This window comes from Cnephaeus nilssonii, assembly GCF_951640355.1.
Source record: "Cnephaeus nilssonii genome assembly, chromosome: 13".
Lineage (NCBI taxonomy): Eukaryota > Metazoa > Chordata > Mammalia > Chiroptera > Vespertilionidae > Cnephaeus > Cnephaeus nilssonii.
In genome coordinates, this window is record NC_137084.1 from 10,676,245 (window position 1) to 10,694,445 (window position 18,201).

Below are 18,201 nucleotides of genomic sequence, written 5' to 3' on the forward strand. Positions count from 1 at the left end.
TAGGCAACCACAACCCACAGGCCCCTGCATTCTGGTGTTTTTCTCCTGCCTTTCTTCTTCCCTGTGCTCTCCAAGCTGAACTGGCTCACGTCGTGGGGCAGGGGGCGGGGCGAGCTGTCCCTCTGCGATTTTAGGTCTGGGACCCCCAATGTTTGGAGCAGGAGGTGCTCCTGAGAGAGCGGCCCCCGTGGGAAGAAACCGTGTCCGCGCTCCGGGTGGCCCTCTCCTTCTGGCTCCCAGCGCCACGCCTCACACAGCGCAGGCTTTCGGTAAAGCTAGGAATTCCCAGGTCCCTATTCCCCATCAGCCGCTCTTTCCTCCGTTGGGGGAAGCCACTGCCCCGTTCCCCCTGGAGGCGGTGCTTCCAGTCAGAGGGGTGGAAAATCCCTCTTTCTCTAGAGTTTTCTGAAGCACCCTTTCCTTGTAAACCGAGTGCTGGCAGAATAAACACAGAGTATAGAAATAGAAGGTGGATTTTGCATATGACTCAGCTCCGGTCTGTTCCCTGGCGGCTGGGCCAGCTCTGCCCTCTCCTCACCCCTCCCTCTCTCTCTGGGTTAAGCCCGTGGGTTACCGGCCCGAGGGGCTGGGGCTGGCAGGTCCTCGGCTGTGGGATTCTCTGAGGGCCCTGGGACAGCCTGCTTCCTGCTACTGTGCCTTTGATGGGAACTCTCTGCCACCACTTCTTCTGGGCTTCAAGCCATCCAGGTCACCTTCGTGGCGGTGATTGTTAATAAAAAGATGGTTTTTTTTTAAAAAAAAAAACCCCACACATATATATTTCTATTGATTTCAGAGAGGAAGGGAGAGGGAGAGAGAGATAGAGTGATGAGAATCATTGATTGTCTGCCTTCTGCACGCCCTACACTGGGGATCAAGCCTACAGCCCAGGCATGTGCCTTGACCGGGAATCGAACCGCAACCTCTTGGTTCATAGGTCGCTGCTCAACCACTGAGCCATGCCAGCTGGGCAAAGCCCAGTGCATTCATACGTAATTTGTAAAATGTATGTGTGTTGTGTGTGTTTAAAAACCAGGGTGCTAATTTCAGCACCGAGGGCCTCCTAGGAAGCAACTCATATAGCCATTCCAGAGTGAGCAAGTGGGGGCGGTTTTGACAGATGAATTGGTTGACATTGTGTAAATAAAAACGTGTATTTGCCCCTTTTTCACAAGGGAGCATGTTACCCACACGGTTCTGCATCTTGCGTTTTTCTTTCCTTCATGCGACTTAGAGCTCTTCGTAGCATTGCTCAGAGCACTTTTGCATTCCCTCGTTCTTTCTCACAGGTGCATGGAATCCCAGGGTCTGAATGAAGCACTTTTTCTGGGGGCACCTCCATGGGCCCATGGCTAGACAGGAATAAGACAGTTTGTTTTTTAAAAAATATATATTTTATTGATTTTTTACAGAGAGAAAGGGAGAGGGATAGAGAGTTAGAAACAACGATGGGAGAGAAACATCAATCAGCTGCCTCCTGCACACTCCCCACTGGGGATGTGCCCGCAACCAAGGTACATGCCCTTGACCGGAATCGAACCTGGGACCTTTCAGTCCGCAGGCCGACGCTCTATCCACTGAGCCAAACCAGTTAGGGCAAGACGGGGTTTTGTAAGGGACAGAGGAGCTTACTGACTTGCCCACCCAGGACAAGAGAGGGAGGACTTGAATGATCAGAGAGGGTTGGTACTGTTTGGATAATTCTGTGACGATACCTAGTGGGGAAGGTCTTGAACTCAGGAAGCCTGTACTCTCAGGAACTCCCTGGACCTGGGAGCCAGTTAGTCTTGGTTTTAGCTCCCTCACCTGGTTTGGATCCAATTAACCCTTTGCACTTGCTTGATTTTTTCTCGATTCCTTTATTCTAATGCTAACCATGTCGAGTCACACTCGACATCCGAGTGCAAAAGGTTAAGGAAAGAGCAGTAGGGAGAGTCCCGTGATGGGTCACAAGGAGAAGGAGAGCTGCTGGTGCCCACAGCCCTATTTTTATTTTTTTTCTGAGCACTTGGACTCTTGGAACTTACCTTGTGAGGGTGTTGATTGACAAGCTATCTGTCCACAGCCCCCCCCCCCCCCCGGAATAGAAGCTGCATGAGAGCCAGGCCTCCCCTGTCCCGTTCACTCCTGTGCGCCAGGGGCTGGAACAATCTCTGGCACATCACAGGCAGTAGCTGTTCGCTGCCTGGATACATAAGTTCTGTCCTCCCCACCGTGGTCCCCTCCCCACTGCCACAGTCCCTCGGGGATGGGCGGTAGGACCACCCAAACCATGGCACCAAGTTGCCTGTCTCCCATGGATTTGGAGGAGAGACGGGGTGGGGTTATGGGAAGGGATGTTGAGTTTGCAGAAGGTCTGGGTTCGAGTCTTAAACTCAGCCACTGACTTATATAGGAGACCTCTCTGCACATCAATTTCTTTATCTGTGTAGGAGGGGTAATCATTGCCCCTCCCTCTAATCAGACTTTATCATCTTTGGTTGAAGAATGCATGAAAAATGCATTTAGGCTGTAAAGTCTGCAAATATGGGGGCTTGCAAAATTGTGGTCTTTCTCTTCCTTGGTGTTTTGTTTGTTTGTTTGTTTGTTTGTTTGTTTGTTTGTTTCACATGAAGCCAGGCGCCCTGCCTACCTCCACCAGCTCCATTTCTGGGACCTGCCTTCCTGAGAAGGCTGTGTTTGTGAGCTAAGGAGCGGACCCCCTGTAGGATGTTCATCGCCCCAGTTCCCTGAGCACATTGGCGGAGTGGTCTCACCAGGGCCGAGGGAAGTTCACCCTCCGAGCCTGGCCTGGGCCCCCGTCATTGCCCAGCAGCCAAACCATGGCACCAAGTTGCATGTCTCCCATGGATTTTAGAGAGACGGGGTGGGGTTATGGGAAGAGTTGTTGAGTTTGCAGAAGGTCTGGGTTTGAATCTTAACTCGGCCAAGGTAAGTTCCGAGAGTTCAAGTGCTTGTGTCCGTGACCCGGACAGCGGGAGCTGTACCAGCGAGGGCTGCTTGACGGTGTTTTCTCTCTCCCCAGGCGGCTGCTGAAGAGTGAACTCGGAGCGTTCATTACAGACTATTTCCAGGTAAGTGTGTGGGTCTGAGCATCCGTCATTATTGTGCCTGTGGGGACGGGTACCTAAAGGGATGGCCCCTACTGTGCGCCTGGGCCTTCGTTCAGCATCCCGAGTTCCTGCAGGGCACGGGGCACGGGGCATGGGGCATGGGGCACGTGTGGTCCTGCTCTTATGGAGGTCACCATCTCAGGCTGTGGTTCCTGGGCTCTTGGGTCTCAAGATCCCTTTATGCGCTTAAAATTTTATCTTACTTGGATTATCTCTACCTTCATTCACCATAGAGATTAAACCCAAGAAATGTTATGATATGCCGTAATTCACTTAATCATAAACCTGCTACATGCTGGCAGAAACAGCACGTTTATGAAAAATAACTTTCAGCGTAAAAAGTGGACGAGTGGCATTGTTTGGTATGTTTGCAAATCTCCGTCCCATCTGGCGGAATTCCTAGAGGGGCGCTGGATCGTGGGGGGTGTCTCTGGAGAACCCCACAGGACACTCACGGAGGACGAGAAGTAGGTAGCAGCCCGGTGTTACTAAGGAAATAGTTTGGACCATGTGGATTAGGTCTGACGGGTGCCCCAGGGAACCCCAAATCGCACTTTGAAAATTGCTTCTCCAGTGACTTTCCCTCCCTAGGCCCCGCCCCCCCCCCATGTGGCAATCTAATTGGGTTAATTATATGACCCGTTAGCCAAGTTATTTCTTGTGGGGAAGCCTCTTGGTCTGCTCTGTTAACGATAGAGTGGTATCAGATGACGTAATGTTTCTCCTGCCTAAACACGATTGTTATGGGGCAAAGGAGTTCCAGGTTCCATTAGAGGATGGTTTCTTTCTTTCTTTTTTCTTTTTTAAAATATACTTTTATTGATTTCAGAGAAAAAGGGAGAGGGAGAGAGAGATAGAAGCATCAACGATGAGAGAGAATCATTGATCAGCTGCCTCCTGCACGCCCTCCACTGGGTACCCGAGCCCGCAACCCGGGCATGTGCCCTGATTGGGAATCGAACCGTGACGTTCTGGTTCATGGGTTGTCACTCAACCACTGAGCCACAGCTGCTGGGCAGAGAATGGTTTCTAATCACTGACACAGCTGCCTTCCTGACTCTACCCAAAGGGACATGAGGAAAGGCTATGGGGAGGTGTCCTGTGACACCTGAACGGAGTCCGAGTGCCCACCAATTGGCTGAGGGATCTGGGGAAAGCTGCTTTGCCTTTGTATGCCTCTGTTTCTTCATCTGTAAAATGGGAATAAGAGTATGAGCTACCTTATAAGTCACTGTATGATTTATATGAAATAACACATGGGAAGCACTCAGCATTTAGTGTATCGGGGGCAACAGAGGGGGGTGGTCAAGAGCATGGCCCTCAGAGTCAGGCTTCCTGGGTTCAACACCCACCATAGCCATGTACTAGCTGTGTGACCTTGAGCAAGTTGCTTTACCTCTCTGTGTTTAGTTTCCTGTTCTGTAAAAATAGGGGTCATAGGACCTAACCTTATAGAGTTGTTGTGAGGATTAAATACATTATTATTTGTAACGTGCTTAGAACAGGACTAGCACAGAGTAAGAAGTACTACATATTCATTAAATTTTTATATATTCACCCCGGCTGGCATGGCTCAGTGGTTGAGCGTTGACCTATGAACCGGGAGGTCACGGTTTGATTCCTGGTCAGGGCACATGTCCAGTTGTGGGTTCAATCCCCAGTGGGGGGGCGTGCAGGAGGCAGCTGATCAATGGTTCTCTCTCATCATTGATGTTTCTTTCTCTCTCTCTCTCTCTCCCTTCCTCTCTGAAATCAATAAAAAATATATATTTAAGAAAATTTATATATATCCATATTTGTTATTCTAAAGTGTAATCCACCTCTTTTAATAGGAAAGCGACAGAAAACTAGATAACATCTTGGTTTCAGGTTGGTGGTATTATTCTGTATCTGAGGAGAACATGCTTCTAAGGCAGCTTAAAGAGTTTTTAGGTTTTCAAGACAACACAGACATCCGTTTGTTTATTTTTTCTAATGAGTCAGGAAGCATAAACTTTTATGTGTCCTTTAAAAGAACACACACAGTGGAAAACGGCCACTCTAAATGTGGACCAAGCAAGACCTTACAGAAGCCTGCGATCCCACTGGGTCAGATGTCTCACTGCTGGGAAGAAAGCTCCTGCCCCAGAGAGACGAGAGACGGACGTAAAGATTAGGAAAGAGATAATTAGTCACAAATGTGAGTCGTTTCAGGCGCCCTTGACGTGAAGGTCAGTGTTGTCCTCACTCCCTCCTCTTGCTGCCTCTAATGATTGATTTTTTAAATCCCACTGCAGGGAAGTGGGTTTTCAGTCGGTTGTGGAGAAGCCTGCCGGCCCAGCTGCCTTCCCCGTTGACATTTAAAATAGACAGGGTTTGGTGTGGTTTCAACCAAGTTTTAAATGTCAATCGCCTTTTGGCACGGGGTTTGGGGGGGGGGGGCAGATGGGGCAGGGCATTTGGGTAGGGACTTGTTTATCTGAGGAGGCCCTGAGGTTTGCGGGGTGGTTAAGCCTGCTTGCGAAGCATGCCAGACACTTCACAGCTAATAACCACGTGCCATTTTCAATTGAGAGCTTCATCGGAGGAACCAGGGACCGCTGGGTGGATGCTGAGTCTCTGGGGGTGTGGGGTGGGACCACAGTTTCGAATCTGGGGTTTTCCTGAGCTTCAGGTGCTAGACTGGAGAGAAGGCTATCCTAGACACTTTATTTAAATGTAGGTTTTACGTCTCACGTGGTGGGTGCAGAGCCATTTTAGTTTTAATATTTTTTTAAAGACTATTTTCATTGGTTTCGGAGAGGAAGGGAGAGGGAGAGGGACATAGAAACATCCATGATGAGAGAGAATCATTGATTGGCTGCCTCCTGCACGCCCCCCCCCCCCCGGGGGGATCGAGCCCACAACCCAGGCATGTGCTCCTGACTGGAATGGAACCCGGGACCCTCTGTGGCTCGGCTTTGGGAGGTGAACACGTTGAAGTTGCAGCTTTCAAGTAAGAACCTCAGAAAGAAAATCTTCAGTGGAGAATAATGAAAACGCCCCGAGGGGCGGGCAGGAGGAGCACACGTGGAAATGGGGCTTATCTCCTGACTGCACACAGGGAAGCCGCCGTTTGATCCGCAGAAGCACAGAGATTTCCGTGAGACGCTGGCGGGCAGAACCCCTGGCATTTCCAGTGTTGAGTTTCCTTTTCCCCCTGTCTGTTTGGAATTACGCCTGGAGGGGAAATCGGGGTTTCTAAGAGGAACTCTCTATCCCAGCGGCAGCTCCGAGAGATAGTTGGTTCCTTATAACTCGGGAAACTGATGCTGTGAAATGCTCTGCATTTTTCTGCCGCCTAATTAGGTACCTTGTGGTTCAGGCCTCGGGACGGGACGGGAGGTTTGCACTTGCTGTCTGTCTGCATCTGCCGCTGCACTGAGTTTAAGTAAGAGCTTTTCCCGGAGCCTGGGAAGTCCAGCTCCTGGTGGTTGGAGCTAGTTTTGCTTGATATAGAAACTCAGTCTCTTGTCAATGGCTCTGCACAAGGCAGCACTTAGGAGAAGGAAAAATTAGTCACCACAATTGCCAATAGGTCACGGGCCTCACAGCGTTTGATATAAATATTTCCATTTGCGACTCATATCTGGGAAAACTAGCTTCCCCTGAGCTCAGTATGACCAGAGAAGATTCATGATGCTTATGGCACCTGCTGGGATGCCAGAGGAGGAGACCCCACGTCCTGGCTCCCATGGAGTTTGAAACTGAAGACGGTGCAGCGATAGGGCTGCATCCACACGGGTAGCACACAGCGTTGTGTTAACTGAGCACCCGGATGGGCGGTGAAGGCCTCGAAACAGGCCCACCATGAATATGTTTTGCAGGGACAAAGATGGGACTTGGGGAGGATTCCACAGGAAGTTGGGGGGAGAGATGATAAAGAGTGGGGGGGGGGATATTTTTCGACGCTCAACCACTGAGCCACGCCGGCCGGGCCAGCTCTTCTTTAAGCAATCTGGGAAGGTTTCCAAATTGAGTGGAATTCCCAAAATGGGAAAAGAGCTAGTTAGGTGGATAGAGGGTAGTAAGGGACAGCTCACCTGTACCCTGCGTTGAAGGTAAAGACGGGGCCAGTGTACAAAAGGGCTCTGAACAGGAGCTGGGCTTCAGTGAGGAGACAAGAAAGGGAGAGGATGGTGGCTTTAGGTGCGAAGGTCATTAGAGGTCGCATTTTGGATTTGGCCTGTACCTGGAGGAAAGACATTGTGGAGCTTGTAAACATTGGGATGGCCACTGTGAAGGGGAGAAGATGGGGTGGCGCCCCCCCCCTTGAGGGCTACGAAGAGGACCCCCGGATGTTTCAGGCCACTGTCCGGGGGGCTGCCCACCAGTTAGCTGTTACCTTTCAGCAGCTGTATTCTACGTACTCTCCCTGGCCGTTACAATGATCTGAATATTGTTATTATACTCTTCTCAAATTTTATGAAGATAAATGGAAAAAATGAATCTTGAAATTGATAACCACAGGGCTCGATCTAATTGAGATAAAGGTGAAAATCAATCGGCATGCTGAAATGGCCAATCTTTAGCCTCATTGGACCTAGGTTATTGCCCATTCGATGGTTAAAGAAAGAACATGTGGGCGCAGCATGCCGAGAATACATCACCCGGAGATGAGCTGCGAATACAAGGTTAATTAGGGATTTTATAGTCCTTCTCAGCTTTACGGGCACAGAACGCCTCCTTCTATCCGGTAAGCGGCTCGTTCCACATGAGCACTTGTTTTCAGGAAGCCATTATGTGTGAGGTTGGGTGACTTCCTACAGACTAGGCAGGGAATCCAGGAGCCAGCTTTAGGGCACGCGGAGGTGGGGGTAGGGGTGGGGTGGGAGGCAGGGATAGACCCTGGAAACGGGGTGTTCAAATAAGAGGGGGCGTTGAGCACCTCAGGGGCTGTGAGAGTAAAGACTGAGCTAGAAGGGCTGAGAAATATTGGTTAGGCAGGACAGCTTTGGCTGAGGCGAAGCGCTCCAAGGAGGACAAAAGTAATGGTCATCACACGGGCTAACACGTCCAAGACTGCTGTGCCGAGCATTGTTCTCAGCCGGAGGCTCTCAAATAGCGGGCCCCGGACCAGCATCCTCGGCCTCACCTGGGAACCTGTTGGAGACACAGACTCCCAGGCCCCGTTCTGATGGATCAGAAACTTCCAGTCGGAGCCCTCCTCCAGCCGCTTTCCCGTGCTGTGTCGTTCCGCCTCCTGACAGCCCGCGGGGAAGATGGTGTTCGTACCTGTTTGCAGATCCTGCACCCGCAGCTCCAAGAAGGGAGGTTATCCAAGATCGTACAAATAGTAAAAGGTCCAACTAGAGCAAAGATCCAACCCAGCCACCTGGCCACGGATGAAAAGAATTTGGATTATGCTTTCAATGTTAAAATGCCCTTAAGACATCCCCTGAAAACTCCAGAGAAGAGAAATTTCAGGGTTTTTTTTTTTTTGGGGGGGGGGGTTTGGGGGGGGGAGGGAGAAGAGTGTTCAGCAAAACAGAATGGACTGTTTTCCTGCTTCTTTGTAAAATGTCTTTTTTTTAAAAAAAATCCCCATTCACCTTTTAATAACCACTGACAGGGCGCCAAATGAAGAATTAGCATTTGTGCCAGGTTTTTAATCCTCTGCGTTCTCCACCTGGGCGTTTCTCTCTGGTCTCATCACACTCACACCCCCCCCTCCCCCGCAGAACTGATTTATTAGGGACTCTCTGGGCCCGGCGGGGTGAGCTGTGTTTATAACACTTTTCGTGGCTTATCTGGGAAGGATCAGAGTTCACAGGAAATGCAGGCATCCTCGGAGGTGCTGGCTGCGCTTTCAAAGGCACGGAGGGAAGGAGCGGAGGCGGCCACGATTTCCATCGCTGGCTGGGTGCCAACCGCAGGAACTTTCGTAGACACAGATGGCCCTGCAAACAAAAGCCTGGGGTGGGCCCTCGCTGGTTTGGCTCAGTGGATGGAGCGTCAGCCTGCGGACTGAAGGGTCCTGGGTTCGATTCCAGTTAAGGGCATATGCCCAGGTTGCAGGCTTGATCCCCAGTGGGGGGCATGCAGGAGGCAGCCGATCAATGATTCTTTCTTATCATTGATGTTTCTATCTCTCTCTTCCTCTCTGAAATCAATAGGAATATATTTTAAAAAAAAATAAAGCCTGGGGTGGAATCGCTGGTTCCTACAACGTCTCGGGAGGCAGAGTGACACACTGCTCGGCCCTCTGGGGTCGGAAAGAATGTCTCCTTTGGGCCTAGGAGCCAGGTAGTCACCGTGTTAGACATCAGCTGTGGATGGTGGAGATCAAGGGCCCGGAAAAGACTTCGGCGAGGTGTAAGTTGGGAAGCTGGTAGCAGCAGGAATGACCCGGCTGGATGGAAGCTTTGGGCAGGGGGAAACCCAGTTCCATGGCTGGAGATTGCCCAGCCTACTGCCCCCAGCATCTGGGAACCTGAAATGGGGTCTCTTCTACCTCCCCGCTGTGGGCAAGCACCTAAAAAACGCCTCCATTTGACAGGGCAGGAGAGGATGATGCTAAAAGCGCCAGCCCTTTTGCCAGGTAGGTCTGGATCCCAGTCCTTGCTAGAGCACTTATTGGCTGTGTGACTGCAGGCAAGTTATTGAACCTCTCTGGGCCTCCGTTTTCTTAGAAGTAATCTAGGTGTGAACATGGTACTTACTTCAAAGGGTTGATGAGGCTAGTAGGTGAGATGCCATAGGCAAAGTGCTTGGTGAATAGAGAACGGTTGTACCTTAGTGTTTTTTATTATCATTAAGTATAAACCAGAGGAATATATTGGAGGAAAAACACAGGCATTGGATTCAGACCAACCAGGGAGCAGATTCTAGTCTCACATGTGCTAGTTGCTTCCCTGAGCCTCAGTATCTTCATCTGCAAAAAAGGGAATAGGATTGTGGCAAAGGGAAGTGAGACATGCACGAATAGAGTCTACTCCCGGGGCTGACAAAGAGTAAAAACCAGCACACAGCTGTCATTCTCCCTATTATCATTGCCATCACCACCGATAAAGCATCAGAACTCCTGCTGTGTGGAAAGTCCTTCCTTCCAGAAAGATACAGGCAGTCACAACACTCTCCCTGCCCCTGGCCTTGTAGGTTCCCCGGTGTCCTGAGTCCCTGTGGCCGGTTTACGGAGGTGCCTGCTTGACCAGCCCCCCACTAGGGCCACCCACCCTCCCACCCTCCCCTCTCTGCTGCCCTCCCTCTGTGATTCCCCAGAAGGAGCTGGGTCTTCCCAAGCCCCTGGTGATTGGATGGTTTGGGGTGCCTTTCCCCAGACATCTTTGTTGTTTGCCTTCTTCCTAGCTGAACCTCATTTTTTTTTTTTTTTTTTTTGTGGGCGGCCCATTTTTCGATGCCTTAGAAAATATATGTCAGCTGTTTTTCATTTCCGGGCTTGTCTGCCACTTCATTAAAGTGCTGTGTATTCCATGTCTAAGTTCAAGTAACAAGGGCCCAGTTCCAAGTCCCCAATCATTTCCTAGGTGGCTGCTACTTAATGCAACTGTTTGTTGGCTTGAAGCCCTGTGGGCTGGGGAAGGGGTGGGGCTGGTGCCTCGGGGCAGGGAATGGATGGGGAAAAGAGGGTTCTGCTGCAGCCCCGTTGCCATCCAGCCCCAGACCCGCTGCCCGCAGCAAACATCGCCCAGCCCTCCAGAGTCCGGCATTTGTCAGGGGCTGGGAGTACTGGGAGGTGAGGCCCGGGGAGCACGGATGCTTAGAAAGACAAACACAGTGCAGATCGCTGCCCGAGTCAAGGCCGGTTTTCTTTCCTTCTTTCTTCCTGTCTTCAGGTCTCGGCAGCCTTAAGCCCCCCAGGCGTCCAGTTGGCGTGTCCTTAGGCTTCATCATTTGCAGGGCCCAGTGCAAAATGAAAATGTGGCCGCTTCCGATGGGCCCTGGACGGGTGACCCCCAAGAGATTGTCACCTCTGCATTCTGGGTACATAGGTTAGGGGGGTCAAGAGGCCCCTGTGGAGTCACCAGCACATGCATCAGGGCATTGCCCGCCCAGGTCAGGGAGGGCTACACCAACCCAAACCTCCCCGGCCCTCTCGGCCCCAGTGCCTGAGCGCCCCCCCGCCCCCCCCCCCCCCCACACACACAACACTGTCACCATTTGGGGGCTAGGATGACAGTAATGGGGCAAGGTGGTGGTGGTGACCCCCCTGGGCCAGGCTCCAGGAGGTGGGGAGCAGGTGCCTAAAAACCCTTCCAGGGAGGTGGTAGGAGGCAGGACCATGAGTGAGCTGAGGCCCCAAACCCCCGTGCCTGCTCCATTGCCCCATCAGACTTCGCTTACACAAATATTAAGAAGTGTAGGTGGCAATGGCAGAACATTGAACCCCAAACGCAGGCCCTTAGGCATGCAGGGCCCATTGGGGTCAGGTGACTGCAGATTCCCAGGAGAGAAGATGATTGGCTCAGTGTGAGACGAGGTGGGGTAGGGGGCAGGAACCAGGCCAGTCCACTGGAGGGAAGATGGGGGTGCAGTCGAGGCAGTGAGTGAGCATGCACGATGGGGCAGGCTCCACTGCGAGGCCGATCCGAAAGAGCCTTCTCTAGTGGCCTGTGCTCCATCGTAGGAGACGGAGACCCTACACGTAGCCTCAGCTTATTCAGCTGAGAAATAACAGCATCTGCCGACTCCCAGGAGTCTGAGCATTTTCAAATGCGTCTTGAAGGTGCTTGAGCTCCCTTGAAAGCGGGTCCACCCAACTGTCATCAAAACCGCATGTGACCATTGAATTTGACCACAGGACTGGGGAGGGGGAGCGGGGAGAGAGACTAGATGGACTTTGAGGCTCCTTTTAACCCCAGTTCCAGAATTTCCATGCTGTGTATTATGAGGATTTTAAAAAGAATGTTTTCCATCTCTCTACAAGACACAAGTACCTTCTTTTCCTTAAGAAAAAAAATCCTCCCCCTACCCCCAAATGTCTTTTGGAAGGGGGAAGAACTAGAAAGAGAGGAAGGAGGACCCAGCTGTTTTTTAAAGTTCATTCCTTAGGATACAATGTGATTTTTGTATCACGTGGAGGAAATGTCAGCAGACTTAAGGACGGTTTTACTGTCTGAGTCTGGTGCTCACGGGTTTTCTTGCTTTCTGACCCGGAAGCTGCTGGCATGCCTTTGCTTGGCAGGAAGGTGGAGAGCACGGTTAGGGTTTTACCTACATTACCTGTCCATCCCGTCATGTTCTGTGAAGGAACTCTTTGTAAATCACTTTGATTTTAGGGTTTCATCTGCCATCTGGAAACTAGTGACCAGTTTTTAAAATGAGGCCGTATCTTGTGAATTTTACGAGGACCTATGAAATGTGGTTTATGTTATATTAGTCACAAATGTGACAGTACCTCTGAGAAAACATTGTAATGTTTCGGATGTAGGCCTCTTGATTACAGACTCCCACTCCTTGTGTGAAGATAGCTGGGCTAAGAGAGCAATTATTGTCATCACCACCCACCACTGATTACTAAGGACGTAAAATACCGTGAGAGTGTGTGTGTGTGTGTAGCGATTATTATTATTTTAAAAATATTTTTATTGATTTCAGAAAGGAAGAGAGAGGGAGAGATAGAAACATCAATGATGAGAGTGAATCATTGATCGGCTGCCTCCTGTACGCCCCACACTGGGGATCAAGCCTGCAACCTGGGCATGTGCCCTTGACTGGAATCGAACCTGGGACCCTTCAATCTGCAGGTCGTTGCTCTATCCACTGAGCAAAACTGGCTAGGGCATGATTATCCTTATAAGAACTTTATGGTATTGCTGGTATGATGCCATTTTACAGATGAGGAACTCAAGACTCAGGGAAATTAAGTCCAAGATCACAGAGCTTGAATGTGGCCGAGCTGGGACTTGAACCCTTTGTCTGAGTCACAGTTCTTTCCTCTCTGCCCTTCATGCCCTCATCATCTCTCTAACAGGGCTCTTTATAAAGGAGAGTACTAAGAAACGCATGACGTTTTGTTACAGGATACATGTCTTCTTGGGCCCCCACCGCATAGCATAGGCCTTGCATAACCTGGTAATGAGGCGAGTGGGAGGCAGCAGCTCACTCTTGCTCTGAGCTGCTGGGACTTGCCGAGCGGCTGCTCCGTGGCGTAGGGGACCAGCCGGAGCTTTCTGAGGGAGGGAAGGGGTCCGGCGGGAGGCCTTGCTGGAAGGCAGCAAACAGAGTGGAGAGAACACAGCTCCTGGCGCCAGGCGGACCAGCGCCGCCTCCTGTGGGCAGCCTCGCTGTGAGCGCCAGTGAAGTAAGGGGAATGGCATTGACAGGCAGGGTGATCCGGAGGGCTGGGATTCAGTGAGATGAGGGGCCTGAGCCCCCTAACACAGTGGTCGGCAAACTCATTAGTCAACAGAGCCAAATATCAGCAGTACAACGATTGAAATTTCTTCTGAGAGCCCAATTTTTTCAACTTAAACTTCTTCTAACGCCACTTCTTCAAAATAGACTCGCCCAGGCCGTGGTATTTTGGGGAAGAGCCACACTCAAGGGGCCAAAGAGCCGCATGTGGCTCGCGAGCCGCAGTTTGCCGACCACGGCACTAACAGACACAGAATGTTTAACTGTGGTTAGTTGCAGCTGCAAAGGGACTAAATCTTCCTCTTCCCACAACCTTCCATGCACACACTTGACGGACACATCCTTCTGCTTAACGATTTTGCGTGCAGTCTCTTTCATGCCAGCGTGAGAAACCTAAATTTATCCTTTTAAAAAACCTATTCTCTCTGCCTACTTTCCCATTGCTGCCTCCAGGTCCTCTTTTCTGAGTTTAGAGGAAAGGCCAGAAGGACACTGGGTATCCGTGTCCGTCCATAGAATCCAGCCAGGCTCGCGGCACCTGCTTCGGTGGTTGGAGGGATGGCGGTGGAGGTGGGGTTTGGCGCTGGTCTCACTCTTTTGCGACGGACTGTCTTCTCCCGAAGCCTCCGGCCTTCCGTGAGGACAAAAGGCGTCTTAGACATGGAGGCCCGGCGAGCTCCCAGCACCCAGGACGCTGGGAGTGGGAGAGGCTGCCACCTGCAAAGGAGCTCAGCTCTCGTGTCCTTTGTTCTCTTGGCAGAACCAGCTTCTTGCGAAAGGACTGCTGTTTGTGGAGGAGAAGATCAAGCTGAGCGAAGGCAAGTATGAGGCTGCCCTCGTGGAGCGGGGTTCCCCGGACCCAGCCTTTGATGTTGGGACAGCCGGAGTGCTTCTGTCCAAACGTGGCCAGCCCCCCGTGAGTGATTCACCCCGGCCCTGGCTCCCCGGCGAGGCGGCAGCATTTCGCTCTGAGTCAGCCTCTCGTGCCAAGGCGAGCTGCCACGGTGCTTCGAAACAGGAAGTGGAACCGGGAGGTCGCTTTGCAGACCTCGTGTAGGGGGGGTTTTCGCGGGGGTGGCCGGTGGTCTGCTGTGATGGGATGGGTTACACGGTAGGTCCCGTTATGCTGTTCTCGCTCGTCTGATCCAGGCTATTTCCTATTGGCCTCTGTCCTCTTTCTTGTGATAAGTGACCGGGGGCCTGTCCACTAGGGAAACAGGCTAAGCTGACAGCCACTTCAGGGGGTCTCGTGTGATGGGCAAAGGAATGTTTTTCGGCTGTAAAAGATGCTTGGAGTCCATCTGACAAGGCAGAATGGGATTGGAAGGTGGGTCCAAAGGCAAGAATCGCCAACCCCACAGCTCCACCTGGGACTCCGTCAGCTCCCACCGGTGTGGGTCCCCATCTCGGCTGCCCCTTTTCCTTGGGTGACGCTTGGCACGTGTCTACCTTCTCTGAGCCTTGGTTTTGAGTGTCGTTAACATGATAAAATGGGGGTCAGGATGGTAGGGAGGATCAAGTGCATCACCGGCGCAGCACCATACCCAGCACATAGTAGGTACCCAAACTGGTTCCTCCTTCTTTTGTTTGTCCTGCTCTAGCCTGAGACCTCTGGCTGTGGGACAAACTTCCTTCTAGACCCAGACTTAGCAGGCATTAGGTCACCCCTTTTCCTTCCCATTCCCTGAGAAAAAGCCTGGTGTCCAGGGAAGTGGCTCCCGGACAGGCAAGGCAGGAAGAGAAATGCGGAGCCGGCAGGGCAGAGGGCGCCGTCTGGCACACAGTGAGTGCTCAGCAGCCTGTGAAGATCAGAGGTTAGACACTCGCCTCTCTCTGTCTGAGAGCTGCCTGAGCCCGTGGCCTTGTTTCCCTGGCATCCATCTCTGCTGAGACTCCTCACGCTTACAAATACCCACCAACCCAAGGCCTTGCTTCCAGCGACTGGTGCTGATGAGCACTCAGTGGGCCTTTTGCATTTTGGTGGCAGGCTAGGAAAGAGGAAAGAGAAGCATGGTCTCTGGGCACATTATTTGCCTGGAAGTCATTTGGGAAATTATTACATGCTCTTGCCAATATGGACAAATACCAGCTTTATGAAAAAGGATGCTGAGCAAAACCAGAGATCTGAGTGCCCTTAAAAAGGGAAGGGGGCCCTGGCCGGTTTGGCTCAGTGGATGGAGCAGCGGCCTGCGGACTGAAAGGTCCCGGGTTCGATTCTGGTCAAGGGCACATGCCTGGGTTGCGGGCTCGATGCCTCGTGAGGGGCGTGCAGGAGGCAGCCGATCAATGCTTCTCTCTCATCGTTGATGTTTCTATCTCCCTCTCCCTTCTTCTCTGAAATCAATAAAAAAATTTTTTTTTAGAAAGGCAAGGGGAATGTCTTTTGCCCAAGTGACACTCAACAGACACTCAGAGTGAAGGCTCAGAATGGAGCTAGATGGGTAGACAGGTCCTCCAGGGTTCTGGGCTGTGGCCCCAAAGTGGGCCGGCGAGTTCCAGGCCCGGGTGGTCTCTCTGTGGCCCTTGGTCCCGGGGTCTGGGTGCCAGGGTTCTCTCTGCACAGCCAAGGGGCCTGAGGGGAACCTTCCAGGGTTTCATACCTTCAGCCAGAACGTCTCTGCTCTAGTTGATGTCTTAGACTCCAAGAAAGGTTTCGTTTGGGGGAGAGGATTCTCTGGCTATGAAATATAGTTTGGAAAGGACTGAGAGGACCCTTCCTATCGCTGAACAGACTGCACTTTATTGACCTTTTTGCTAATATACGTCCACGCCGCCTCGTGGCCGCAGAAAGGGCAGAGGCAGCTCCTGTCCGCGGGGCGTTCTGTCGAGGATGTGCACGTGACTCGCAGCCGTCCCTTCTGAGCTTTAGTGACCTTGACGTGAAAGACGTTTCCCGTTCCTATTCTCTGTATCTCTGGTGATCTACACTCTCATGGTGCATTACAGGGGAGCTCTCTAAGAGAGCCATCTAGAACCTTCCACCCAGGGAGAACTTTGCAGGGAGCCGAGTCCTTGACTTGGGGGCTGTTTCTGGAGGTGACGTCACCTCCTTCCTTGAACTCTTGCTTCCCCGGGGCTACCCTGTGTCTGTCTGAGGTTCTTTTCTGAGCACGTTCCAAGCCTCCGTTACTCTCCGGTGTCTGCAGCCAGCAATTCGGTCCAGGCTCCCGGGACAGGCGCCTTCCGGCTGCGGGGCTGAGGGACGGCCTCACGTGCCCACGAGCTTTCCGTCTGGGTGGGGAAGGGGAGCAGACAGGCGCCGGCAGGCCCGGCATCGGCCGGCAGGATTCACCTCCCTTCCTTCAGGGCAGGGGGACCTCTGCTTGTCCGAGTACCGGAAGGCCTAGCCTAAGGGCTGTCCGTGAGGAGCTGGAGCAGCCTCTTCTCCTTTGAGGCACATTAATCTGGGTGTTGGGGTTCACCTTGGGTTTTAGGTACTGGGCTGACGCGTTGCTGCAGAGAACTAGCATAGCCTTCATTTGAAAAGGGGATGCTGATGGATTGAGTCAAACATTTATTGGTTATCTTCTATATGCCAGGTTCTTTCCTAGGTGCTGGGGACACAGGGGTGAACAAAACCATCCTAGGATTACAGGCCCTTGTGGAGCTCACAGCCTGGCAGGGAGACAGATGTTAACCAAATCATCCCCAAATATAAAACTGCAGCTAGGCTAAGTACTAAGGATATCATGCCACCCATAGTAGGAGGATTTGGCCACTTTTCTGTGGTCAAGGGCACATGCCTGGGTTGCGGGCTCGATCCCTAGTGAGGGGCGTGCAGGAGGCAGCCTGTCAATGCTTCTCGCTCATCATTGATGTTTCTATCTCCCTCTCCCTTCCTCTCTGAAATCAATAAACATATATGTTGGAGCTGAAACTACAGAGATAAACAGATGTAGGTTAGGCAGAGAGAGGAGGGAAAGAACAGTGTGGGCAAAGGGACTGGCACATGCACAGGCCCTGAGCACGAAGGGACCTGGTGAGTGGGAGGGGCTGAAATAAAACCCACAGAGTGAGGGCTAGAGGCTGAGGGGATATAGAAGACGATGAAGACACAGGGAAACAGACTCCCCTGGCCAAGGTGCCCACATTATGGAGTGTTTTTTTTCCAAGCAAAGGAGAGTGTTGGAGCTAATCATGAAGTCCTGTTCTGTCTTGTCCCATATCCGGGTTAAATGGTTACCTTCCTCCACTCAGCAGCCCTAGTGTTTGCAAAAAAAAACCCCACAACCGCCTGGCTGGCGTGGCTTGTGGTTGAACACCAACCTATGAACCAGGAGGTCAGAGTTCGATTCCCGGTCAGGGCATCTGTCCAGGTTGCAGGCTTGATCCCCAGTAGGGGTGCATGCAGGAGGCAGCCGATCGATGATATTTCTATCTCTCCATCCCTCTCCCTTCCTATCTCTATAAAAATCAATAAAAGCATATAAAAACAACAACTCCACAACCCTGTACACTTAACACTTGCCATTCATTCATTCATTCATTCATAGATGTCTAGAAATTGATTTATCATGCTAAGCACTAGAAATATAATGGTGAGCAGGACAGAAAGAGCCCAGGCACCTCACTCTCGTCCTGGTGGAGTCAGAGAAGTAAGATAAGCATAAGCGATCCCAGCAGAGTGTCATTAGCGCCGCGCGAGGGAAAGGGGAGGGCGCTAGGGGTTTGCATTCCCCTCCCCCACCCCCCGGCCCGCGTACATCTCACGCTGACTTTCCCAGATCTGCGTGTCTCCGGCCCTGCTAGCTGC

General features: G+C 51.8%; 1 protein-coding gene across 5 annotated transcripts in view; it reads left to right on the forward strand.

Annotated features, from left to right (window-relative positions):
* Window positions 1–18,201, forward strand: part of PRR5L (proline rich 5 like) — a 67,373-nt gene that overhangs the window by 34,190 nt on the left and 14,982 nt on the right. For all 5 annotated transcript variants that reach the window (XM_079788279.1, XM_079788278.1, XM_079788280.1 and 2 more), the window contains 2 exons: window positions 3,026–3,074; window positions 14,209–14,266. In XM_079788279.1, coding sequence (XP_079644405.1) covers window positions 3,026–3,074; window positions 14,209–14,266 — 107 coding nt within the window. The remainder of the gene's footprint in view (window positions 1–3,025; window positions 3,075–14,208; window positions 14,267–18,201) is intronic.